Below are 27,675 nucleotides of genomic sequence, written 5' to 3'. Positions count from 1 at the left end.
TGGGGATGAGGTGGTAGGGGATAGCAGGATGGCAGATGGAGAACAGACAAACAGTACAAACGGAACAATGAACATTTTAGAGGTCGGTGAGGCCAGAGACTGTAGATCAGAGACATGTAGCTCCAGATCCAGACACCTGTGGAATGGACAAAAGCACAGGACCTCGAAGGAAACAGAGTTAATGATATGTAATGGTGATATATAACTCCATGGAAGAAAAAGAGAGGAGAGTAGAGGATAAGGAGCCCAGTGCATCGTGGGAGTTCCTCAGCAGTCTAAGCTTATAGCAGCATAACTAAAAGACAGCTCAGGTGATCCTGAGCAGCCCTAACTATAAGCTTTGTCAAAGAGGAAAGTATAAAGCCTAATCTTAAAAGTAGAGAGGGTGTCTGCCTCCCGAATCCAACGCTGATTCCATTCAGCAGCCAAATTTACTTCATTTCTTGTACACTGTGCTAAATGTATTCTAATCTAAAAGTGATGTTGGAGGGAAGGTAACAATTAAAGGACCAGTGTGTAGGACTTAGTGACATCTAGTGGTTAAGTTACAGATTGCAACCAGGCAAAACATCCTAACTGTCCAAGCTTGTAAGAGAAAATCAGTTCAATGAAAAAACATAAAAAGCCCTATCTCAAGCCAGTGTTTGGTTTAAAGCACTCATTCTAAGCATTTTTATTTTCTTGCACCAAAACTTACTCATGTAGACTTTATTCTATATCTAGATCCTGTAAATCCTTTTTGGGACCTTTTTGGCCAAGTGGTCACAAACATGACTCCAACTGATTGTCTGAATGTGTCTTCTTAGTGCATTAAATGGTTATTGTTTAATAAGATGTTTGAAGTGTCAACTTTGCAACTCAACATGTCAGTATCATATTTTCAGCATGTCAAATCACAAAACCTAGTGAAATATTCCTTCAATATTTTGGGAATATTACCTGTAGTACCACACAATTAAGCATTGAGAGCAGGCAGCACAATATTTACAGCTGAAAGGAAACAAAAGTTTGTGGTGCTCCAGATACTCAGTGCTCAGAGGAAGGTTTTCAGTTGACAGTGGTACAAAGTTTGACAGCAATCTACAGGGAATTTTTCTTCAATCCCTGAAAGCAACTACAAAACTATAAAGTTATCTTGTAGGACGCAGATAATGAGAAGTTTTCGAAAAAGCCTTTACTTGCCTTCATGCTTTACAAGCATTCTTCCCCTAGATTTTACATTTTCATCCTGTAAAATTATAAAAAATAAAAAAATCAGTCAGCGAACGGAGGAAGATCAACCTTTATTTATTGAAACTGCTTGCATACAAAATATATTGCACTATAACCAGACATGTCAACCCAAACATCTTAAATGCTAGTAGTATGTACAAAAGAAAACAAAAAATAAAATGCCCAAAAGTGCACACAAGGTTTTACAGCTTTTTTGACTACCCTGGTTTAAGTATCTACAGATTCTCTGCGTGTCTTCACTTTCTGGCACTCTATTGTTGAACAGCCCACAATGTGTATAGTTAGTATTCATTGATATTATATACATTCTGCAAAAAAAGGTCTGCTGATGTCTGCTGTGGACTGGTGAGTAACGACAACAAGAATTTTGGGTCATCTTTTCTCAGGCTGGTTTCCCAAGAACCATAATGCAACCCGACATAATTAAATGCTTAGTGAAACAGGGATGCAAAATGGTCGAATGGGTCTGAACTGGGACTCTCCATTTAAAATTCTTGAGCATTCTGCATTATTGTTGTACAGCATTTGCTCTTGGTTTTAGAGCATCTCTTTTGGTGTGTTTAGTCAAAAATCAAGGTTTGTGGACGAGGTTTAGTCCAGACTTCACATTTGTAAGATAACACTGTGTTGTTACTTTAAGAGCAAGAATCGGTTCAATCGGTCATCTACAGCGTCTGGTAAATGCACATTTAGTTATTTCTATGGTGATAAAACACTCTGTGCACCAGAACATTAGAGCACAACATCTTCCAAGACAAACATGATAGTTGAGTATCAATAAAAAACAGCTACCATCTCACAGTTAGCAGGAAACCACCCTCAACAGAACGTTTGTTGAGAATAAAAGCCTTCTACTGTTTTATATTCTCATGTTCATGCCATTTGACATAAAACATTGAATTATGTTGCAATCAGTCAAAAAAAAAAAAAAAAACTCTAGTCCAATCCAAATATGACTGTTCTAATGTACTGGGGAGTTGCAAAGCAGAAGCTCCATCCTAAAAACAGGAAATCTTCAAAACTTGGTACCATTTGGGATCCCCTTCAGTAATTACTAGTAGGTATCTCATATGACACCTTGCACTTCCAGGATGAATCAAAATATACAGTTTACAACATCTGGTTTGGGATCCCAAATGGTTCACAAACCTGTTTCCAAAGACATGGTTCCCAGTCTATTTCCTGCATGACTGCATTCGCAGTGTTCACAATGGCTAGATACCAGACAGAGATGCTAGAACTCCTTGTTTTTTCTGCCATGATTGTGACTGAACTCCTCTTAAGTTAGTCATTGCCATGGCAGGTCACTAGAAAACAGCAGAAGTGGATAACAATGTCACAACCAGTAAGTTATAGGAGACTCGTAAGTAAATGCTTCCTTAGCACCTTTTCTTCAGTGACCTCAACGGGTCAGCATGCAACAGTCCTTTCTTGTTTTTTTTTTTAAATGTACATTGACCCTTATAGTACAAGCCTTAGCATTACATTTGTTTGTAATGCCCCCTGAAAGTCCAACCAAAGCATGAAAAAGTCATTATTTTATCCAAACTTGTGTTTCTTTTCCAACATCTACTTTGAACCTGGTGTTAGGAGGCACAAGAAGAAACACCAACAAGCAGGTTGAAGCACAGCCTTAGATGCAAGAAATTTCATTATCTGTGGCATGACACAACAGAGCTGATGTGAAAGTTGGACCTTTGTAGACTCTTCTGGAGCAACAAAGTCTGTTAATACCTCCTGAATTCATGTACAAGGTTGTTTTTGTCAGTTCAAGGGTTCTGGCTTTTGGGAGAAAACTCTCACCTCCAGCACCTTCCTGGCTCAACCTTGTTAAAATGTTATACCAGTCAAAAAGAAAAGAAGAAGAAGAGGTTAAGGGAATCTAAATGAAACACCTATTAATCATCACTGTGGTGACTCACAAAAAAAGGCTGGGTTAAAATGATTCGGGTCTTTGTACATGGAAAGCCGACAAGTCCAGGAACCAATGTACAAGACAAGTTTAGCGGCTTAAAATTAAAGGGAAAATTCACCGTAAAATATTACTCACAAAGGTTACTTCAGTTACTGTAGGAGGCAAACTTATACCAAACTGGTACATGCGAGAAGGTAGACCAATATGTTCGTTTTTTTGTTGTGTTTTTTTTTTTTGTGCCAGGGACAGTTAGCTTAGCTTAGCAAAAAGACTGAAAGCAACAACAACAACAACAAAAAAAAAAACAGCTAGCCTAACTAACGGTCCAGTTTGATGTTGTATAAATACTTAAAAGTCACAACTACCACAACTTTTTAGTTGGTGTTTGACGTTATGAAAACAAGCTTAAGAGGTGTTGGTAGGCCTTATTGTTTTTAAACTTTAGACAGAACCAGCACCCTGCTTTCAGTTTTTAAGCTATGCTAAGCTAAGCTAACTCCCTCCTGGCTGTCACTGTTAGCACACAGACATGAGCTCTTGTGAGATTTGAGTATATTTCTCAAATCATCTGTCGTAAACTTTACCTACACACAATAATTTGGTGGGTTTTAGCTTAAAAATAATGCTACCCTCAAACTTTGACAAAAACATTTCAACTACAAGTACAGTTGCTAGCTTATTTTAGAGCTAATTTTTAGCCATTTCTTCCTCAGCATAACGTAAAAAAACAAGAGCTGCGACGTTTGAACAGATAATTGTATGCAGCAAGTAAGAAAAATGCACGAGCTGAGGAAGACCATGAGATGTAGCTGACAGCCCACGAAAAAACATGTTTCAAAGGTCACAAATTATTACGCAAAAGCATCAAATGGGCTTAAGACGACCGGGACTTTCACAGCAATAAAATGTCCACAAATATTCTCACTGTGGTCTTTATAAAACATATTCTAAAAAAACTTACAGGTGTAGTAAGTAATATATTTTGAATGGAGTATCACTGTAAGCACTGGTGCATATATTTAATGCATTTCATTGCTGTGCTAACTAGTATTCAAAATCAAAATTTAGTTTGTGACTCATTCAGTTGAGGGTGGATTTTCTCTGTCAGGTAAATAAAAAACTAACTCGCCCTCCTTGTTATTTTTCAAGTTCTGCAGCACTATGGACATCTCATTATTACTGACAGCTGTGTGTGACTCAGCCCTGCTATTGAGGATACTATTTTTCCACACATTAAGTTTATTATCAAGAGCTCTAGCATTATAACTGATATTAAACAGCAAAAAAGAAAATATCAGGATAAGTGCACATTGGAAACAATAGTACAAATCTTTTCTCAGACAAATAATGACATCATTATATACAGTATGTCACCCATCATTCTTTTTTCCTTTTTTTTTTTTTTTTTTTTTTTTACAAGACAAAGCAACTCCATACTGTTGTTGCTCTATTGACAATATAGAGGTTACTTTCACTTGTTTGTCGATGCACTGCAGAGAATGCTGACTGGGAAAATCAAAAAAGCATCGTGGCTGCAGTGTGAACGGCAAGTGAAAGCAAAGGTCCTAACAGGTCAGTGATAGAGAAATCGACACCCATAATACTTCTTTGAAAAAGAAACATTAACTTCTAAAAGAAAAAAAAAACAACCTGTTTCATGATTCCTTACTCATGTTTCCCTAGAAGGTAAAAGTTCCTCTGTGTCACTGACTCTAAGATGATGTTTGTCTCATCCACTGACACAAGATGTAACTCATCACTGGCAGAGAAATGAGACAAAATAACACTGATTTAAAAACTAAATTTATGCACATTTTCTTTAACGTGTCCAAAATCTACTGAATGTCTTCAAACTCCAAAATAAAGATGTACATGCATCGCAACACTAGAAAAGTACACTGATCTCTGGTAAAGAAAAGACCTGGCTCAACCTCTGCAACCCCTTCAGTCCCTTTCATTTCTCACAAAAATAAAGAATGAAGTTACACTGGGTCACACCACTTTGCAAGATCAAAAAGGGTGCACATGTGGAGAAATTCCTCTCCTCGAGGCCATGAACTGCACTCATCTACAAAAGTAACTGAACCCGTTTCACAGATCAGTTGAACCAGGTCAGGAGCTACAGGCTTAATGTTTGTCGACTGTACAAGGATAGAACACCTTCAGTGTTTAGAAAGGATCCGGTGGGTAAAGAGTTTCCTGATGCTGCCAAAATCGCAATAAACGCCCGACTTTAGAGGAAGCTCAGGGATGCTCAGCATTGTCAGTGACGACCCAGTTGGACTTAATGACACATCAGGAAACAGCATCTTTACTCAACTGGTCCGATATCAACATCTCATCATCATCATCCCTGATTTACAAGTCTAGGTTGTGAAACTAGCCACAATTGAAGGCACATGTCACAAAATGTGGGTAAGGTTTCCCTGAACATTCGCAGCAGGTTTGATAAGTCAGCCTAGATCATATTTAAAACTCACATGCTTTGTTATTGTATGTGTTTTGTCTGGAAGTTGCTCCAACCTACTGTAAACTTATTTTACTAACTGATGATTAAGCAGTTCCAGTCGACGTTTTGGTGAAACACACTTATTCCTTTTCTTGTCAAGAGTTATTCAAGAAACCACACTATGCTCATGTTTTAGTTGGGTTTCAATCCAAGTGTAGCACAAATTTTAACTGAATTTTCAAGACAATGAGCAACAGAAAACAGATATTGATGCCTATATCCATCCACCATGACTCGATCTCTGGTGGCTCTAATTTTCTAGTTGGGTGCTGTTAAACCACTGCAGAAGAGGATGCTACCAATTGGTGTGATTTATATTTATTTTGTTGTTTTTTTGTGCCATTTTTGCAATAAAAAAATAGACTAACAGTGGAGAGAGAGCAGCGAAATGATATGAAAGGCCTGGCCGGACTGGAATTGAACTGGGGAGTTTAAAGAGTTGCAGTCAGGGGGTGCCCGTATAGCTCAACACGTTGAGCGGGCGACCCATGTACAGGGGCTGGTCCCTGACGCAGCTGGCCCGGGTTCGATTCCCGTTCGCGGCCCTTTGCTGCATGTCTTCCCCCGACTCTTCTCCCCGTTTCCTGTCTCTCTCTCACTACGCCTATCTAATAAAAAGCTGCCAAAAAAACAACTTTAAAAAAAAAAAAAAAAGAGTTGCAGTCAAACCTCAAATGGTAAAAACCAATGTAGAAAACATTCAGAGATTTTGTTAATATTGGAAAACTACCGGGCTACCTAATCCCCTGCAGCCTCTTGCTTCATATTCATTGTTGTCTTACTGAAACTTTAGCAAGAATATGATCAAGTGTATTTCCCAAAAAATGTCCAATTATTCCTTTACAAGCACAATGAAAAGAGAAATATCTGTTTTGATTTGATTATTCCTGAAGAAAACCTACGCTACGGGGACAACAGAGTAAAGAAAAGTAGCAGTTGAGATAACAACACTGGAAGATTCCATCTAACCTGTTAGTCCAGATACAGAGGAACATCATCTGTTACAGTGAAGAGATGTAATACGGTATTTTTATGAAATAAGCCTACGAATGCACAGAGAAACCTTGAAAGAACGGTTTTAAAATTATGTTTTACAGTGACTTTCAGTTTTTCACTCTAACAAACCCTATTGTCAGTCTCCTTTTCATCACATTCATCACAAAGCCACAAATACTTTCTACACTAGGCCATCTATGTCAGTCTGAATTTAGGACAGTTCGAGACAACTGAGAATAAACACCATCTTTAAAAGCCTCCTTTCCACCTAATGTGTACTCTCTATTTTAATGACTGTAAGGATATTTCCATGCACAATATTTCACAGTGGTGTCAACCAAACACCTTGAGACGAGAGCTTGAAGTCAACACGCTGTTGTGTTGTCTGGTTTCTTTGTTCTCTAGAAGCCTGTGCTGGTTAGACAGGCTCACTTTCAGCTATTTGAAGACATAACTGTCAAATCCTCTTTTTGTTTGCGTCACAGAGACGGTCTAGCTCGAGGCAGACAAGTGTGGAGCGAGGCCAGAAAACTGGACCTGTTCTGGGAGGAAAATGCACATGCAGAACTTGTAGAAGTTGTCGTACGATGATGTGTACTCAAGGACACAGAATCAGCCATCGACACTGTGTCCTAAACTAAGGAGTAATCAGACGGTATAAAAGGTTCTGATCAAGTGGGCCTCATTCACAGAAATGGAGGAGCATAAATCCAAGGCACAATGATAGCAAGCAGTGCAACAAACCGACAGACTGCAGCTCCATGACTGTGGTTTAGACTAAACTTTTAACATAGCAGGTAGATAAAGTAGTGCAGTTAATTTGTCGTAACTGTGAGATGATTTCAGAACAACTTTTTTTTTTTACAAAATGCAACCAGCAAATGATAAAACAAAAATCATACACAAAATATTTAAACTCGGCTCGGGAATAAGTTGGAAAACCAAGAAGAATAAAACTTAGACCAAATTTTTATTTTGTCAAGGTAAGTAAACACTCCTCTACAGTTATAGTTAAAAGAGGTTTTTTCTAAAGGCAAAAAACAAAGTTAAATACAAAGATTTTCATAAATTAGAGAAGAACTCAGGTGACAGGAGTTAGCTGCTCTACATGCACGACATCCTGTTTGTCTGAAAGCAAACGTTACTGCGCCCAAATCTGCTCTGTTAGATGTAAGTAAGTGGAAGTAAACTAGTCTACAGCCCTCACCGATGTGGTTGACAAGTCTGGTGTTGGGTGCTGGTTCCTGTTGACAGCTCTTTACCAATGAGATCAATGAAGAACGGGAGTCACTGTGAAAAAACAGGAGGTCCACTGCAGTTGACGACAACCGCAGATTGCTTGGATTCAGCGTGTTAAAGGCTTGACTCAGTGTTTGTTTTGTTGATCAGAGAGGATTTTTTCCTGTGTTTCTGGTCATTGACAGGTTTCATTTAAAAAAGGACAGCAGTTCATGACATTTTGTACCCTGACAAACGCTCTTGAGAGTAGCTGATGTGTCTATATTTGTTTTTTGTTTTTTTTTTAAAAACAGCTGATTCACATCAAAGTGCCTCAGATTTATGTCTCTCCATTTGTTTTTTTTCAATTCCTGCCTCTGACAGCTGAAGAGACTGAAGGAGGATTACAATATCTAGGCAACAGGCAACAAAACACACAACTTCAATAAGAACAGATGAGAGCTTGGTTTAAGAGCTGGCGCAGACCTGCTCATGTTTCATTCTGAAATATGGATGCTTTAAATTTTCAAATAACTCTAAAAAATAAAAAAAAATCCATAAAGTGCCCTCCACAAACATCTTCTCCCAGCGCAAATACCCTTAGATATATATGCTTCCCACAAGTTATGTAGCGACATTAAAATATCTGTGGTAAAAAGATTGTGTATTTTGGATTTTTTTAACAGTTAAGTTGAAAATGCAGCCAATTCCTGAAATTCTCTGATCTACATATTGATGCTATAAATGTAATTCTGTGTTGTCGCCGACTCTCAAGTGTTGGATTTTGGAGCTTTTAACCACCAAATTCTCAACCAGCAAAAAACACTGAAGCTGCCGCCTCAAACTATGTTTTCAGATCATCTCTACAAATCCCCTTGTTTCAGTATAAATATATCTATAGCGAGCAGCTAAAGAAGAACAGGAGAAGAACGTGTCTCATCCTGCCTTCTCAAGTGGCTGTAACTCTTTGAATCCTGTCAACCAATACTATCCTTGATTTATTCGCCTCTTTTCTTTTGTTTTTCTCAAGTCCAAACGGGGCAGAAGAAAGAAAACTATTTAGCTGGGTTTTAAAAAACGGAAAAGGAGCATGTTGGGGTTTTAATGCTTCTTTGAGAGACGAGCTTTAGTCAAATCTCTCCTCTTCTTTTCCTTTAGTCCAAGAAAAAAGTAGTTTTGTTTTACTCCAGAGAAGAACAGGAGACACAACACCAGTCGAGAATAAACCAGACCAGACCAGCGGATACCAGATCACCTCTGGTCTAAGACTTCACTACGGTAAACGCTTCCATGCTGATGGAAATATGTGTATTCTTGTGTTTGACGAAAGACAGAGAAAGAAAAAAAGCCAGACTGAGACTCTACGATGGTTTATATGATGAGTTGCCTGTGTGAGTGTGTTTCTGAATGAGTGTGTGTCTAAATGGGAAGGTCCTCCAGTGGTGTATCTACGACACTCCGTTCACCAGCGCAGGAGCGTCCTGTTTGTCCTTCTTCATCCCTCGATCTCTGATGGGTCTCTGATGGTGATGGCGGGACTGGTTCTCGCCACCGGCACTGATGCCACCCTGGGATGAGGAAGGCCCTCCGCCTCCTCCTCGGCCGCCTGAGGAGTGCTGCACGCTGCGCTCGTTGTTTCCATCCACACGAATCTGTAGGGACAAGAAAAGAAATTGAGTGTGGGCCTGCAATGTACAACTACAGGTCCATTTACAATGTGTGACACTTGGAGAAACGTTCAGGTTTCAGTCTGAAACCAGGTTTCTAGATCGCATGGCTGCCTTACGTGTAAAATACTCCCACTGACACGTGTTCAAAAGTTATTCTGAGTGACTGGCTATATTGGCTACATTGACTCTTGACAGTCCTGTAAACTGTGGCGTGAATAATTACAGTCTACGTGGACCAGCTGCAGTTTATAGGACTGTTGTGACTCCAGCTACGTCACACTCAATGCACAGAAAAAGCATTTACGAGTGGGATAGACTGAAAAAAGAGACCAACTCTGGAAGTGGAGTGCACAGTGTTTGGATTCTACTTTATTCAGAATGTCCCTGCTGGGTAGCTAATGCTAGCTAGCCACCTGTCTGCAGATATCAGGCTAAAGTCTTGTCCACACAAACAGTGCAGCCGCATTAGTGGGTGGACTTTCAGTTAAAGTGATCATTAGTGGACATCTTAGTACTACCAGTGCATGCACAGCTGTACGGAGTAGCATTTATTTTTCAAATATACACAATACTCTATTTGCAAGGGTTGCAGGTGGAATATTCTTGATATTTCGTATATAGGCCAGTGAAAGACAACATTTGCAAATGCTGATCAAAAAAATCTTGCTTTAATAACATGGAAATGTATGAATAATTTAGCCAGCAATGCACACTTGAAAAGTATTGCAGGAATTCTGAGACATATTTCATGCAACTTTAATATATATCTCATCTGATTGATATTTATCTGTTTGTGAAACATCCAGAACTGGACCAAAACAAATCAAATCTGGAATCAAAAGTGAATCCGAAACTCAGTGCAGAAATCCAGCCTTGTTCATCACGCAAAGTAAAAGCCTCAAATTGATATCATGCAGTCGGACATAGATCAGAATCAAATGTGTTGCAGTGTCACATGGAATAAACTTGTAGAATTGCTCCTTATCAACCATACAAGGGCTTATCAATTCATAAGTGGTCATGCTTTTAGCAAAACTGTTCTCAGTGATCTCAGTTACAAACCTTTCATGTCTGCATCTTACCTGAACACTAGTTATTGTTGTAAAAATACACCTGTAAATGTACTCAAAACTACCTTTATGGTAGAGTAGATGCCCCCTGGACCAAATTTTGCCCGGCTGACACACACAAACACACAGACTCAACCATTAACAAAATGCCAGTGATGTTAATGTAATAAACTACTTGACCAATATGAATAAAATTAACACAAAAATTATGCCAACATTAATAGCAGTCCTGTAATATTTAGCAAAATACCATTTGTGTAGCAGATTTCTGGAAAACACTGACCAGCTTCGTGTGCAACTTAACTAGAATTACTTCTTTCACAGCATGCTTTGCAGAACAAGCTAATCTCACAAGAACAAAAAATTGCAGCCTGACAGTAGACAATGCTTAAATAAAATATCAATGTTGCTGCAAAATGTGGATGCTTCACACAAGTTCAACCCAGCAGCAAAGAAGATCTAAACAACCAGCACAGTTTAAAAGTGGCACCCAAGACTCGTTTCACCATTTCTGTATCTGACCAACAGTGAAACATTGTCACAATCTCCCCTTTTCTTCCTGAGTTATGGCGTAGATTAATGACCAGAAAAGTGCTGAATATTATGATGTCAGTGACGTTGACCTCTGACCACCAAAATCTAGCCAGTTCATCCTCGAGTCTAAGTGAATATTTGTGCCAAACTGAAAAAAAACAATCCATCAAGAGCTTCTCGAGATGTCGCGTTCACAAAAAATGGGATGGACTGATGAAATTATAATGAACTGCAGCCTAAAAATGGCAGAAAAGATAAATGTAAATACACATGAAACAGCTGATTATTTGACTCAGCCGCATAAAATAATCCAAGCTCAAAGCAGTGATGAAATCTTAATTAGAACTGCAGAAATAGTTTCATACTAGCAGAGAATTTTCAGCAGAGATGGCATGTGTGGTCCTGTTTGTCACGCAAACTCAGTCCAAAAAAATGCTTTTACAAAACTCTTTGTCATCAAGTGATCCAAAACATCTGTCCTTCTATGAACTGTTTGTGCACATTTTCCACCTCCCTTGAATCTCCTAAATACTGCCAGAGACGGGAGCCATTTACTCTGTAATGAAGGTTGATGAGAGACATTTGTTCCCAGCTCTAAAATTAGGACCAAACGTGTCACTAAGAGTTTTTTGGCAGGTTAGGGCTCGGCGCCTACTTGGAGATGCTCGATAAATAGAAACACAGATCAGATAGAGAATGTCCGTGGGTGTTTATATCACTTTCTTGATCTCCCATAATTTCATTTTAAAACAAGCAACTTGAGACGAGGAGAGTTTCCAAGATATTAAGACTTGAAACACACCAGTAACGATGATTTTAGGAATGGATGAATGTGTGTGTTACCTGTAGGGTGTCTTCCTGTGCTCTTGTCTTGGAGTCTCTGACATGACGAGGTCTTGGCTCACTCCACTGCATGTCGTCGCCTAAACCAGCACAAAACGGGTTGGCAAAGTGGAATCAAAACCTGCTGTGTCATGATCATGTTGCCAAACCCTTGAACAGCGTCTTAGGTGTGCAGTCTGTTTGGTAGGCAGCAGCTTACAAAAGGGTGTGAAATTTATATGCATCGTAATTAGCTTAATGTCAGTGGAAATTCTTTTTTCAATATAAATGTAGATCTTCTTGAAAAGGCAACACTGGTAATAAGGATTTATTTGCAAAGAGTCTGCAGAGATCTCATTATTTGATTCATTATCATTCTTCGGGCTATAATTTGATGAAAAGCATCTCAAATTGATATTTATTTTGAGTCGCTACACACTAATTTCCTTCTCTTTCTTCTTTCAGTCTTTAGTACAGCTTCAGTGAAGATAATTTCCATTCATTATCTTTAAAATTAACTTTATCTCCAGTCAAACGGTAGAAAAAAATAATAGGAAAACAGTTGGATAGCTGAAAGTTTATCAAGCTTTTCCACTGATAATATTTGACTCTAGACAATGTGTGCATCCAAAAATATCGGGTGAGCAAAGTCCTCAATGACAACAGATTCCAGAGATCAAAAACAGTCAATGATAATTACTACCTACCTTTGTATCCCCCTCTTCCTCTCCCTCCTCGTCCCCTCGGTCCTCCGCCACCTCCTCTCTTCCTCCCATCTGTCCGTCTGGGCAGAGTCCCGCCTCCTGTCATCAGCTCTTCGGTCGGGGCCAGCGACCAATCACTGAGCTCGTCTCTGTGGTCTGATTCCGTCTCTGAAGCGTTGGATGCCTCTGAGTTGGTTCCTGAGGGAACGAGCACAAACCTCATTTCAACTGCCACAGAGAGACAATGCAGACTTAACCTTTGAGTTACTGTTAAGCCTCATAATAAAGTTGTCACCTAGGGATAAAATGCTCCATTCAGTACTTACACCCTAGTACTAGCTGGTTGTCTAATCGGCTTTCTATTGAAACACCAGAAATCCTTATTACTCCGCCAAGGAACGCGGTGAAGTTATGTGACGATCAACATATGTCTGTCCATTGTTTGTCTGTCTGTTCCCAACATTACTCAAAAATGGACTAACAGATTTGGATGAGATTTTCAGGGAAGGTCAGAAATGACACAAGGACCAAGGGATTAGATTTTGGAAGTGATGCAGCTTATAGTTTGGATCCATGGATTTGTTAAAGATTTCTGTATCATTGCGAGATAGTGGCATGGCATCACTGTAACCATGACAACAAGTGAACACTACGTCAGCTGCCTGCTGACGATCACATGAATGTGGTCCTACTACAAATCCACTGCTGCGAACTTATCAGGACTTATCTGTCGGAAATGATACAATGACTGAGCAGCCTTGGCGGAGTACTGTGATCTCTGAGTGCTGTTCTTGCGTCTCCATGTCATGCGGCCACAGTGCACAAAAAGTCATCAAAAATCAAAAATGTCCTGAAAGTAACATCAATCTAAGCCAGAAAATCAGCTCTTGGGTTTTGTCTTTGTGCCTTTCACATCCAAACCAATGACAGGATCTCAACTAAATGATCTGAAGCCTTAACAGAAGCTCTCGAGCTCTGAGTTTATCTTTGATCTCTATAAGCTCAGAACAGGAACAAGAGAAGAATGTAAGTGATTTAAATGAGTGTTGATTAATTTTCTCTTTATTTTTGAGATAATTATACCTGAAGCAAAAGCTGCTCCTCCGCCTCTCCTGCCTCGTCCTCCTCTCCCTCCTCCTGCGTAAGGCTTCCCTCCTCCTCCACCACCTCCAGCTCCTCTCCCCATCCCAAGCCCCATGCCGTTGTCGAACACGTAGGTTTTGTCTTTCGGGTTTCTGGGCCCCGTCCCGCCTCCTCCACCTCCACCTCCTATCTGTCTGAGCTGCTCATCGATCTGAAGACGTTCCAGGCGCAACTGATCCACCTCCTGTTGACACAAAGGAACGACAATGTTACAGGGTGTCTAGACGCACATTAATATGGAACATATCTAGCAACTTTTCATTTCTGTGCCAAAGGAGTATTCCATATTTCACATGCGACCTGGAATAACTTGCAAAACAATCGAAAGCTTGACTTAATTTTAATCATTTTTTCTTTTTAAATTCCAAATCATTTAACTTCCAGCTGCTCTTCTTTTATTAGTTTTTTTTTTTTTTTTTTTTTAAACTAATTTAAAACTTAAATGCATTAATTAATGTTTTTTTTGACAAACTTTTAGTATTTTAATGTTATCCAAGTTTCTATTACTTGGCTACATTGTAAATGATGCTTTCATACCTCATTGTACACTGAGTCTGAATCAAGGCTGAATGGATAAATGAATGAATATCAACAACTGGATATTGTTCCATTTATCCTAGATACAGTTTATCTGTATTAGTCAAGAATTACACTACTTGGAATGAGGGATGCAACTTCAGAACTACTTTCTTAGCTTTCTTATCTTAAATAATTGGCAGTCTTTTCAACTGATAAATCAGTACCACTAAACAACATCATTCCATGTATTGATATAGCTGTTTAAAACGCAGTGAAGTCACAAACGCAACTCCAAAGTCTAATTGAATCTGACATGGGCCACTATAATGGCATTACGCTGTCATAGTACACATTGGTTTCTCTATAAAACAATAGCCCATAGGCATTAAGCAGAAGACTTTCTCATGGTGGCACTTTACTCGCTAAACTCCCACAATGCTCGCTGTTTCCCAACATGAAATTACCAGTAGTGAAAGTGACCACCTTCTCAGGTCACCACAGTGGGAGGTAGTAAAAGGCTCTACCTGGTGGTGCTATCAGGCGTTATCTTGTCTGACATGCATGTCCTTTGTCTTTAAGTATATTTTTAATTGTTTAAAAGCAAGGTGTCAAACATACGGCCCGCGGGCCAAAACCGGCCCACAGGACGGTCCAATCTGGCCCGCAGGATGACTTTGTAAAGTGTAAAAATAACAGAGAAGACTTTAACAGCAATTATTCAATAAAAGTAACTGCGATTTTAAATTTGTCCTCCATGCTGCCAAAACTTGTGTGTTTTTTTTACATCTATATTTTACACATTTCCAAGGCAGGGGAAAACTTAACCTTCTTCCTTAATGGTGTGTCAGTTCAGGTGGTCCGCATTACTACACAGATGTAGAAATGAATGGAAACTTAAAATAATTTCTAGATCTTGACAAATAATTTGGATCTAAAGTAAAATACTATGTCATTCAGTTCCAGATACTTGTGACTAAATGTTTTGTACCTTTGTAGAAACACTGTGATCTGTAAATTGTAATGCACAAATTACAAACTGAGGCATAATATATTGTTGAAATTTCACTTATTTGTCTTAAGACATTTCAGGTTGTTTTGTAAAAAGCACAGAATGTACGTTTTTTGCACTAAAACAAAGGGAAACATTTGAAGTAGTTGTTATTTACAGGTTATAAAGCTGTGATTTTACTGGTCCGGCCCACATGAGATCAAATTGGGCTGAATGTGGCCCCTGAACTAAAACGAGTTTGACACCCCTGGTTTAAAACATTAATGGCAGTTAATCGATTAACCGATAGTCATTAACATCCCTCACTGGAACACAGTGTGTTTATGGCATCCTGTGAGGAGACAAACCTTTAGGTAGTTGAGGTGATAGTCTAGCAGTACTGTAGCATTAGAGATGCTTTCCTTCGTCCCCACAAACACAAATGGCACCATCCCCTGTGACAGAGTTTCAGAACAGGAAAGAAAGGATCAGATTCTCCTGTTGAGCTTTGTTAAATTATGTACACCAGAATTACTATCAATATATTTATTGTGATGTTGTTGTAGCAAACATGACATAAAATTATTCCCCACCTCATCTGCTGCTGCCGCTGCGGCTGCAGATGGCTTTTTGTCATTCTCAGGCTCAATACGAACCCGCACCACACCCGACTTGTCAACCACTTCCTGGATGAGTTTGCCGTTCTTGCCAATTACCTTCCCTATAGAGGAAAAAACATCACCAGTCACAGTTTGCTAAGACTTTTAGTCTGGCTAATCCTCAAATAAATTCAAGTTACCGCATGAGACATTATCTTAGCTGAGTGATTTTCTCACCTACTAAGTTCCTAGGAACTTTGATGACATCTTCAGAAAACTCCAGGAAACTCCTGGCAATACGGACAGCATCTTGGTCCTTGGATGAACAACAAAACAAACATACAGGAGCTTCTGTCACTCTGTTATCTTTCCTTTATCACACACACGGGGAAATCTGTAGCAAGTTGGGCCAATGTGTACATCTACCAGTGTGTCAATTTATCTGTGCATTAGTCAAGCCATCCTACCTCTCCATATATGTGGAAGGTGCATGTCTCTTCGTCCAGGTCGATGTTAGTGACTCCAGGAACTTTACGTGCTTGCTGAATATTGGCCCCATGAGTCCCGATGGCCAAACCCATTAAATCATCCCGAACTGCAAACTGTTCGTGAAACCGTGACGCCAGCTGTCTGGAGCTCTGTAGAGACACACACAACACGAAAAGCATAAACAAAAAGCCATATATGAGACAACAGAGAGACCGGGAATTGTGTAAATGTTGATAGGAACTCCTCAAAGAGGGCTGTCAGTAAGCTGTATTCTGATCAACTGAATCTAGCTATTCTTTCTGACAAACTAAACTTTGAATCTCATACTACTAAGCTCACTAGGTCTTGTTTTTTTCAGTTGAGAAATACTGAGGAAATCGAAACTGCATTATGACCTAAAACACTGACGACCTTTTATATAGAGTAATCTTTTCTAATTTAGATACTCTCTTTCTTCCATTAATCAATCCTTTCAAGCCCATATTCAACTACTAGGCAGATAACAAAAACTAGTTGTAGGTCCAACATTACCCAAATTCTTGCTTGCCTTCATTGGTTTCCAGTAAAACACAGAATTAAATTTCAAACTACGTACAATGCCTTGTGTGTGACTGTTACACTAGCGATCAGCCTCTCTGATTATCCAATCAAGGCCTTTTAGCTGCTCTCCATTACCACTATAAAACCCAGGGGTGACCATGCTTTCGCAGTGGTAGCTCCTGAAGTTTAGAAAAGTCTTCCCCTTTTCATCAGATCTGCAGATTCTGCAGTACTAAAAACTCACTTATATAGGTTAGCCTTCTTATAAATACATTCTGGATGCCTTTAGTTTTGTTATATAGGTCATGTGTATGTATCATACAGGGCATTCACATTTATCTGTATCTGAATTTTTATTTTATCCTGTAAGTGAAGCATTTTAGAGCTGTGCGTTCCAAAAAGCATGCAATAAAAATAATGAAAAGAAATATTATTTAATGTGTGTATGTGTGTGCAGCTGCCCACCTCCAGTTGTCTGTTGGCCTCTTCATTCCTCGTAATGAGAGACAGTTTGGTGCGGAGGCTCCTGAAGTGCATGTCACTCATCATATTGGCCCGCTTTGTTGTGACCTCATTTACAGACTGTGAAAACATTTAGTCCATTTCACTCTTTAAGATATAACTCATGAAGGATATATACATGCACAAACTGATGGGATGTTATAAACCATGCATGGGTACCACAGCTGAACCATTATTGAAGTTTCGCCACATGAAGGCGACTAGAGAATATGGCTATGGCCATAAAATGTAAAACAATCTTAATAGCATCTTAAGTCATTAAAAGGGCAAAAAAAACAGTTTGACAAACCAAGATGACCAGCTGCTTCTTCTCTGAGTCGTAGGTGACACTGAACGCTCCCACAGCTTTTTTAAAGTCTTTGTGTGCCGATTCCTTGGAGCACCTGGAAGCCCAGAATAAATATATGAGTTTCATTCGTTTGTGTTAAACTGGAACTTAATGAATAATTCTTCGTCAATAATTACAGTGATCAACTCATAAAAGTGTGTTTCAGGAATATAATAGAAATATGTTTTTCTGTTCAGTCTGATCTTTACAAATGTCACAGCTTGATTTAACAAGAAAAGCACTCGGAGAGTGCAGTACTCCACCAAGGCTGCCCAGTCGTTGAATCATTTCCGAAGGCTGAAATGTTGAAAAAAGAATTGCGGCACTATAGAATGTGGCCATTTAATGTAGATGGACCCACAAACAAAATGACCTTGCACCGAGCACAGGCATCTGTTATGCATGTGTATGTTATGTACGGACACCGAATCACGTGATCCAAATATGTAGCGGGTGGCAGGAATTGATGGGACTCAGAAACACCCCCACAATTTAACCAGTTGTTCCTTGTTTCATTTCCGATGGATAAGTCCCGAGAAGTCCACAGCGGTCGATTTGTAGTAGGATCACAATCATGTGATCGTCAGCAGGCAGTTGACGTAGTGTTCACTTGTCGTCATAGTTACAGTGAAGCCATTCCACTATCTCGCGATGATACAGAAATCTTTAACAAATCTGTGGATCCAGACTATAAGCTACATGGCTGCCAAAATCTAATCACTTGGTCCTTTTGTCATTTCTGACCATCCCTGAAAATTTCATCCAAATCCGTTAGTCTGTTTCTGCGTATGTTGGTGACAGACAGACAGACAGGTAAACGCAAGCAGAACGTGACATAACTCCGCCCTGCCTTTGCAGAGTAACAAACTAACCAAAAACTTTTTGACAGGTGTTTTTGAATCCACAACTGAAGCCTGTGAGTGCATTGGCAATAATAAAAAAAGCATATGTTTTCTGAGTACAATTCTTTAACTGATTAATACAAATAACTCGAAAGGCCTGAGCATTGTTAGTTTTATATTAGTGCCATGTGTTTGTATGTGCATGTGAAACTTACATCTGCCGTAGATCCTCGGGTACATCCAGTCTGATCTTAATGAAGGTGTTTTTGGTGGCTGGTTTATTGGGGTTGACCGGCCGTAATCGCTCCAGCGTCACTATCTCGTTTAACGTAGCGTCACAGGCAGCGTACTCTATTACGTAAAACTAGAGACACAGAAAGAATGATGTTTCAATCATCCAAAAGCAAAATGTCCAACAACACAGAAGGAAAAACGTAACATCTAAGACTGGGAAATATAGCTAAAATAATGTATTAAAATAAAATGTTTCCTCTCAGGAGCTCCATTATCAAGGAACTTGTTCACACAAACAAACTTCAGGCGCTTTCATGGTAGTTTGCATCAGATGTATTTAACTGAAACAAGCACGCTTATTGCTTGCATATATTGCTGTTGTTTTAGCTCCCAAGCCTTGTAACATTTTTTAATTCTTATAACATGATGTATTTAGTAATGACATTTTCTTGGGAAGAACATGGCAGTGAGAAAAGAGAGGAAGAGCCCCAAAGGCAAAAAAAAGCAGAAAAGACAAAAAGTAAAATCAGGTCAGAACAGAAAAAAAGAGAACATTTCAGAGACATGTCTGACAGGTTAGCCTGAATTCAATCCTTCAATCACACACTAAATTAATATCTTGTTCAGGATTGCAATGGTGTGACCTTGGACTGGGGAAGCAAACTCTTCCTATCACATTTCATCAGCATCACTCAGCAGAGCAGTGATGGTACACTTAGGCTGATTATCTGCACTGAGCCTGATCTAAAGGATTTTTATGGGTATTTGACATTTTCATGGTGAGTGCGAATATGCTTGGTAGGACGTTGGCTAAATGCAGCATTAATGAAGGAAATTGGGTATCAAATTAATGCATCCTAATGGAGCAAGTGTCAAGGCTGTATTTTTGGAAAATTTAAGTCAGTATATGAAGCTTATAAACCCTAGTGTTGTTGCAGTGCTGGTGGTAATGTTGGTTTTGACCGATAACTGATAGAGAGCCCAACGCTGTTCATCAATATTTACCCAAACACTAAGCCTTACCTCTCCTTTGACCATGCGAACCTTGGCCAGCCACCACCCACATGGCTCCTTGTCATTTGCCCTGGAATACACCTGACAGACACACAAGCACACAGTAAATTTCACAAAACTCTTCACTCATTATACAAAGCTGACGTGATTCAAGGCACCTAGCACAGAGAAACTGGGTCGGGAACAAGAAAGCTCTGTTGCAAAAAATACACCGATGTGCTTATTTTTATTTAGTCTGTTTAAAAGAAGGACACATAAAAACAGTTTGAGAACTTGTCAGAGGAAAATTAGTATGCTCTGTGTTAAAAAACAGAAAATGAAAAGGTGAGATAAGGTGAGCAAATGCAATTTCTTTTTAAACAAGGACATTAATGTATGAGAATTACTTTTATACTCCTAAAAAATGAGGGGCATTTAATAAAGACAGAGTGATTATTGTTAAAAAACAAACACAACTTGAAGTACAAACAGCATCTGATTGTCTTCTATGGTGAAGAAGTTTTCATTTGACTGAAGTTTAGCTGTCCTTGCTATGCCAGGACTACGTGAACTAATAACCTACACCAAGAAACAGCAACTGTTTGATGTGAAAGGACACAAAACTCACATTAAAACCAAATTCGATCCGCACTTTCTTATTAACTGCATGTTTTGTTCACTAAAGATCACTAGGCTTGAAGGATCCCCTTGTGTCCACATGCCTGCATTTCAATTTCTTCGCCTGCACTCCAATTACACCAGCCTTGCTTTCTAAATCAACAGCAGTTGGTTTTCATTTTCTGAAACAATTCTGAAAACACTAAACCAGTCCCACCTCGACCTCATCGCTCTCATTTATCTCCTTGCAGAACCCTGTTGGAGGAGGAAAACGCACATCTTGGAACGGGATCTGACGTTCCGGCTGCCAGCTGGAACAGAGAAACAACGTATTTTTTCTATCACTCATCAAAGATGACACATTACAGCATGTTATATTGTGTAGTGCATGCGTATTACTCACTTGTTTTCAAATGCCACAGTGACTGATCCCTCGTGAACATCCTTCACAAAGGCCTGCAAGAATCACAGAATTGAAATCAGGTTTGACATGCCCTAAAAATAGGCTATTTTTAAGTCAATACGCTGACATCAAGCATGTAAAAAGGCAAACAGTTCTGCTACTCCAGCTTGACCCAATCCCAAAGCATTTTTCTGGAGTTTGAGCTTGGGTCAGGTTTGGCTCCATCTCCCTCTGGTTGTACACAGAGTCTGTGTCCATGTGTGTCAAGTATTGCAAGTAGGACATGCGATGCCTAGAAGGAAAAGAGAGCGATGGCAGCCTAGCCTATGGGCTGCATTAGCCTGGCAAGCTAACATTCAGTGATGGGTGAAATGAAGCAAAAACGAGAGCTTCTCAAAATCCCCAAAGATTCAAAGAAATCTTTTTAACTGTGCTAACAGGACTTTTTTGACCTGTGACCAAACTGAGGATTATGAACGAAATGCTGAGTTTAGCAGCCACATTCATTCTAAATGAGTAAATGCTTTAAAGGCTTAAACAGACCAGGTAAGACAGAGAGTTCAGTATGAGATACTATAGTCTCACTACTGACTCTAACTGGTGTGTTGTTGTTGCCATTATGAGAACAAGAGTGGATAATTTGCAATATATGCTGCAACTTAAAGATTGCAGTTTCACATATTTATTAAGCTTCCCTGTCAAGTTATGAGCTGTCACAGGACTTCTTCAAGTGCTTTACAGCAGAAATTAATTGACTACTATCTTATTACTCTCACTTGGCAGATGAATGCAATAATTACGCTTGATATGTACATTAAAGATGAAAGTGTTTCATAAACAGGATTGTAACTGCAGAGATGTGGGTGTCCTTTTTCCAGGATGACTAACCGTTCATCCATTGCTAAAAAAAAAATGAAAAATGACTAATTAACTACAGATCTCTGGGATGTAAAACCCTGACAACCACTGTTCACATTTGTGTACTTATTTGCGAAACTTTTCCTTTATATTTAGCACATAGTCAAGACAAAACAACATGACCAAGATGGGCATTAACATTCAGGACAAAGGCATCAGCAAATCCACTTTTTACCACATGAAAAGCTGTACAGCAGCAGTGCGGCTCAAAGAAATATCTACGTCTCCCTAAAACTATGTACACCCACACACTTAGGATCTTATGATCAACTGAAAGACTTGTTGGTAGTCACACAGCGCACATATGGTTCAAGATAAATGTCTACTAGGCTTGCAACTAATGATTGTTTTAATTTTCCATTAATCATCCAAACATTTTCTTGGTTGTTTGGTCTATAAAATGTCAGAAAATGGTGAAAAATGTTGACCAATATTTCCCAAAGCCCAATGAGACACCCTCAAATGTTGTTTCCTCCACAACCAAAAGATATCCACGTTAGACTTACAGAAGAGTAAAGACATCAGAAAGTATTTACATTAAAGAAGCAGGAAGCCAGGAATTCTGACTTTTTTTCTTATATTAATTTATTGATCAATTATCAAAACAGTCAATTAATGAAGTTGACAATTTTTTCAAATTAGGATGCAATCTAACCTCTCTCCATTTGTCTAATTGATTACTTTTGAATTATAATTTGATAATAAAACTTGCCATTTCATCTGCATGCCAAAAAAAAAACCATTTGCATCTACTAAATGATTTGTTCTTTGCCAGCTTAGAGTACATCCACTGCTGAAGTTGCGATCTTTAACTTGTTAAAAAGCCAAGAACAATCCAAAGAGGAATCTATTTTGAACCCTTAAATGCACGAGTGATCGGACCCTACACTCTTCCATAAGTGGGTCAACAATGACCCATATAAGAATCAATGTGTTTTTGTACCATTTTTGTCATTTTGGTTAAGAATAATCATTTGTATTATTATTTGTATTTTATTTTTGTCCACACAAGAATGATCTCATGTTCGAAAAGATTTGGAACATTTTAATAATTGAAAAAGAAGAATATTACACAGAACAGCAACAGAATAATGCCAACATCCATTTTGTTGACATTGTTCCACTGTATTCCTCCAGCTGTTGCTACTCTCCGTTTCCCCAGTTTTGTGTATCACCTCTTATATGATATTATCAGTGATAAAAAGCTTGGGGTAGTAATACAAATATTAGAATTTCTTTAAATGTGTAACAGGTAACTTAAAAATCTAAACGGAATGATATCAAAAGCATGTTTTTTGAGGAATAGCTTGAAAATGAAATAAAAACTTTTCATTACAAAGATATTGCGAGAAAACGACCTCACTGGGTCATTTTTGACCCACTTATGCAGCTAAGGGTTAAATTAAGACTATTAGTTACAGAAGTATTTATTTCTCTATGCTTTTAAAAACAACAATAATAATAATGCATTTTCTTTATAAACCATTTTTCATTTAATTTAATCTCAAAGTGCTTTAAAATGATTAAGCTTGCAGCTGCAGGAGTCCACTGTGTCCATGGCGACAGTGGAGCTCAACAAAGACTAATTACAACTCAGAAATGTTTACTGATGGCTGTACTGCACATTCGCTGCATTGCCATCCCTTACATTAGTTTGGCAGCTGCAAAGCTGGTGCTTCTTGTAAAATGACAATAGTTGAGAATAGGACTGAGCTATTAATAGCTTTTAATTCACAACTTTAAGGAATGCAATTAGCACACTAAAAAGGCTGCACTTCAGGATACATGTTATGCATTGCAATTGACCCCATTACATGTTTTAAATGATTACACACAATAAACCGAAGCTTGACTTTAAAAATATATATTGTAAAATCAAATTTCAATCTCAATATCTGTGATAAAAAAGATGATTAGATACATTCAACCCTATTTGAACGCAATCAGAGTTCAACCTCACTTCCACCACAGTCAAACTAGTTGAGCTACAGCTTACGATAATGTAAAAAATAAAACTAACCATGTGCAGTTTTTATTTTCATCATTCCTTCCTATTCTTGTAATTTCTCCTTCTTCATTTCCCTGACTGCTTTTAAAGCTGGGCAATTCAAAAACTGGAAATACAAGATTTTTAACCCACAGACAAACTTGTTGTGCTACTTCTACTTTGGATGCTTCACCACATGGTATTCTCAGTACTGATTTACTTTTAATTAGCCAACTTTCAAATGCAACATTTTACAGTTAATTCGGTGTTTTTCTTTTGCAGTAACTACTTTCTAATCGCCTTCCATCACCTACAAACACAGATCAAGGCATCAATTCTCTGCATACACTTTTCAATCATCCTACTTGTTGACACTTGTCTTCCACATAACCAACAGAAATCTCAAACCAAAACCACCTGCTTTCCAGGGGAAACACTCAGATAATGCAATAATACAACACCCAAGTTTGCTGCTGTTAATCTGAATTAAACTACTTTGCAATGAAAAAAACAAACCATGACCGAGTTTTGGTACCTGAGGATCTGCAGCCACCTTCTGGCCGTCACTTTACACACATTAGATTACAATCAATGTTAGCAACACTCTGATCCAGAACCGATATTATCACCGGTAGCTGATTAATCTAAGCAGCAGGTCGGAGTATGGAGCTGCAGTAGCCTTAGCTTTGTTTACAGGTTTTCTAGCTCCATGTCCCGGTGGAGGCTGGACACAAGCACTGAGGCCCGCACATTCAGACACACGTCGCTGAGCTAGCTCGGTGAGACCATTTCATGTCAGTTAGCTTTACGTTTGAGCACAGTGTGGCAACAAAGGTGCCAAACCTCCATAAAACTCTTCAACTCACCTTATAAAAGGCCCCACTTGTGCCTCGTACTTCCACGACTAGTTCCTCCATGACGCAAGTTACTACAGCTCGCTAGCTAGCTAACTACCGTTAGTGCTGTTAGTAGCTAGCTAGCTAGCTGGCTAGCCTGACGCTAGCCAAGGCAGAGTTTTCTATCGGAGGCTTCGCTAGCTAGCCAAAATATCCTGTCGGCTGGATGAAAGAAGAGGCCACGGCAACTGTGTGACCGCAATGCCGTTTTCCGTTTTGCACTCTGTGAATTTTGTTTCTTGCAGACGTGCAATTCTGAATGTGTGATAGATCAAAACGCGAAACCAGCAGCTAGTCGGGTTAGCCTGTAGTAGCTAGTTATGTTAATGTTGTGTGATTAGTGGTGGAGCAGCTACTGCTGGTTGCATCGCTCCATGTGACGTCTCCGCTTTCTTCCTCTACTGAAATCTGAAGCCGCTTACTCTCATCTGAGCCTATTGCTGCTCTCCACGGGCAATAAACGGGAATGACTTTTTGACATAGCACGGGATTTATCTGAATAAAAATGACCACGATGTTTGTCCTGCAGTGAACCTTATCCAATTTCTCAACACAAATAAAAACTATCTCAACACTGCAGCCGATCAATGTCCCAGTGGAAACAGCACCTTTATCCAGAAAGTTTCTAACTATAGCTATGGTATTCTGCCATGACCTGACTTAAAGTTTAAAATGTGCATTCACAGTAATAGAATCGTGTTATTAGAGTTATTGGTCACATTATTTTTGGGTGATCATTGGGTTCTGTTGGTGTGATATTTGGTCCTTTAATCCCACCACATGGCTGTAGAGGGAAATATGTGGCACTGAAATAATATTCTGCAGAGAGGCACACGTGATAATTTGTGATTTTGTACTTTCATCTATTTCATAGTCGTGTATAATATTTGTTGAAGTGTCGTTACATGGACGTTTTGATACATTTTCTGTTGCTGTAATTTGGATCTGTCTATCAACTGATGCTAGCTTATGAGACTTACAGTTATTATCCCCACACTGAACGTTTTTGGGCCTGTCTAATTACGGATAGAAACTTCAACTAATTAAGATGAACCCCTTCTTTTTAGTCTTTTATTTTTGTAGTTTTGTCTTGTAGATTCACTGCATCTTCTGACATCTGTATGATGCTCTGCCATTTTTTCATGGGGTCGCCGTGGTTACAGGTGGAGAAAAGGGGGATTTCATAGACTTCACATTCTAAACGAAGCTACGGCATAGAGTTACATCTGAGCCATTTTAAGGCAGGAAGGGATTATTTTAGTCTAAAAAAATCTTTAAAAATAAATATGTAACTCTAATACATGCAGAGGACTTTTTAGGTGTGTAATCAACATTTAGAGAGACTTAAAGTGAGTGGATAGTCTAATGTAATTTGTCTATTTTTACTCCGCCAAGGAACGTGGCAGAGTTATGCGACGATTGGCGTATGTTTGTCTGTCTGTCTGTCTGGTAAAGATTTCTTTATCACTGCAAGATAGCGGCATGGCGTCACTGTAACTATGACAACAAGTGAACACTACATCAGCTGCCTATTGAAAATCACATGATTTACATTCCTACTACAAATCGACCACTGCGGACTTATCGGGACTTATCCATTGGAAATGATACAACGACTGAGCAGCCGTGGCAGCGTACTGTGCTCTCTGAGTGCTTTTCTTGTTACCTTTTGTGTTCAATGTCTGTGTTTTGTTTTGACTTGCCAAACTACATCATCTATTCATCCATCCATTATCTATACATTGCTTAATCATCAGTAGGGTCACAGGGGCTGGAGTCTGTCCCAGCTGACTTAGGCTGAAGGCAGGGGACATCCTGGACAGTCACCAGTCTATCTCAGGGCTACATATAGAGACAAACAATCACACTCACATTCACACATATAGACAATTTGGAGTTACCAGTTAACCTCAGGATGTTGTTAGACTGTGGGAGGAAGCCGAAGTACCTGGAGAAAACCCATGAATGCACAGGGAGAACATGCAAACTCCATGCAGAAAGATCCCAGGAAGGTCGGAACGTGACCATTCATTGGATCAGTCATTACCTCCAACATCTCAGCCTGGTTTGGGTCCCTATCCACCATCCATTGCAATCCACTAAACAAAATCATAACAATGAGCAGTAAAATAACTGGACTGGAGTAAGAACCACTCATCAGCATCTACAACAGAAGGACAAAATTTAAAGGAACACAGATAGCCTCAGACACCACTCACACTGCACAGCCAATACAGTCTGCTCCCCTCAGGTCAGGGCACAGGTCACTCATTTCTAGGACCAAGAGAGCCATGTCAAGCTTCGTGCCCACATCCATCAGACTTATGAGTGGCTGAGCCACTGTACAGCCCTAAACCCCATCATCCACTCCAAAAATCATGTTGCCTCAAAACCCTAAAAGTTACATTTCTGACCACAGTTTCTGACATGTCATCCTATGTGTCTTAATTGTGTTTTTGGTGCTTAAAGACATCTGCAGAGGCAGTTTGTTTGTAGAATTGAAATATTTAACTTATAAACAGCAGCACAACCAAGGATAACTGTTCAGATCTTGTAGCATTTTCACCTTGCAGCTAGAAGATACCTGGTTTGCGTCCTGGCCTCCCCAGGATCTTTCTGCATGGAGTTTGCATGTTCTCCCTGGACACAAGCACTGAGGCCCGCACATTCAGACACACTCCCTGCATGTTTTCTCCTGGTTCTCCGGCTTCCTCCCACAGTCTAAAAACATGCTCAGGTTAATTGGTAAGTCTAAATTTTCCGTAAGTGTGAATGCGAGTGATGAGTGTTTTTTTGTTTTGTCTTTCGGCTGTTGCATCTGTATCAAGAATCTAGTAAGAAATTGTATGTTGTACGTCACTAAACTTCTCATTCACTCAATATTCAGCAATACTCATCTGTTGCATCCATTAATGGACGCATGATCCGCTTGAGAATCATAATTTCTAGCCAAAGACAAGGAACAACCACAAGCCACATGTTTAG

General features: G+C 39.3%; 1 protein-coding gene across 1 annotated transcript; it reads right to left on the bottom strand.

Moving 5' to 3' along the window:
- Window positions 1–1,264: 1,264 nt before the first annotated feature.
- Window positions 1,265–25,087, bottom strand: fmr1 (fragile X messenger ribonucleoprotein 1). Its single transcript, XM_023279500.3, has 15 exons — window positions 24,661–25,087; window positions 20,890–20,942; window positions 20,704–20,797; window positions 19,899–19,970; window positions 18,857–19,005; window positions 17,761–17,854; window positions 17,415–17,531; window positions 16,388–16,558; window positions 16,158–16,236; window positions 15,915–16,042; window positions 15,690–15,776; window positions 13,755–13,998; window positions 12,675–12,869; window positions 11,989–12,068; window positions 1,265–9,523 (listed from the first exon to the last, which is right to left on the bottom strand). Exons 1-15 carry the CDS (start codon window positions 24,709–24,711, stop codon window positions 9,320–9,322), a joined length of 1,818 nt encoding a protein of 605 aa, XP_023135268.2. The 5' UTR covers window positions 24,712–25,087; the 3' UTR covers window positions 1,265–9,319.
- Between the last annotated feature and the right edge of the window lie 2,588 nt (window positions 25,088–27,675).

The sequence above is a fragment of the Amphiprion ocellaris genome, chromosome 13 (genome assembly GCF_022539595.1).
Source record: "Amphiprion ocellaris isolate individual 3 ecotype Okinawa chromosome 13, ASM2253959v1, whole genome shotgun sequence".
Taxonomy (NCBI): Eukaryota; Metazoa; Chordata; class Actinopteri; family Pomacentridae; genus Amphiprion; species Amphiprion ocellaris.
Note: the sequence above shows the minus strand (reverse complement) of the source record. Positions and strands in the feature narration are given on the sequence as shown.

Bases quoted from the DNA above. Each gene is read 5' to 3' on its own strand.
- fmr1 (XM_023279500.3), bottom strand. From the start codon at position 24,711: ATGGAGGAACTAGTCGTGGAAGTACGAGGCACAAGTGGGGCCTTTTAT. The intron at 16,559-17,414 runs GTGGGCAGCTGC...GTGTCTCTACAG, and splicing joins AGGCCAACAGACAACTGGAG to AGCTCCAGACAGCTGGCGTC. The intron at 12,870-13,754 runs GTATAATTATCT...TCGTTCCCTCAG, and splicing joins AGGAGCAGCTTTTGCTTCAG to GAACCAACTCAGAGGCATCC.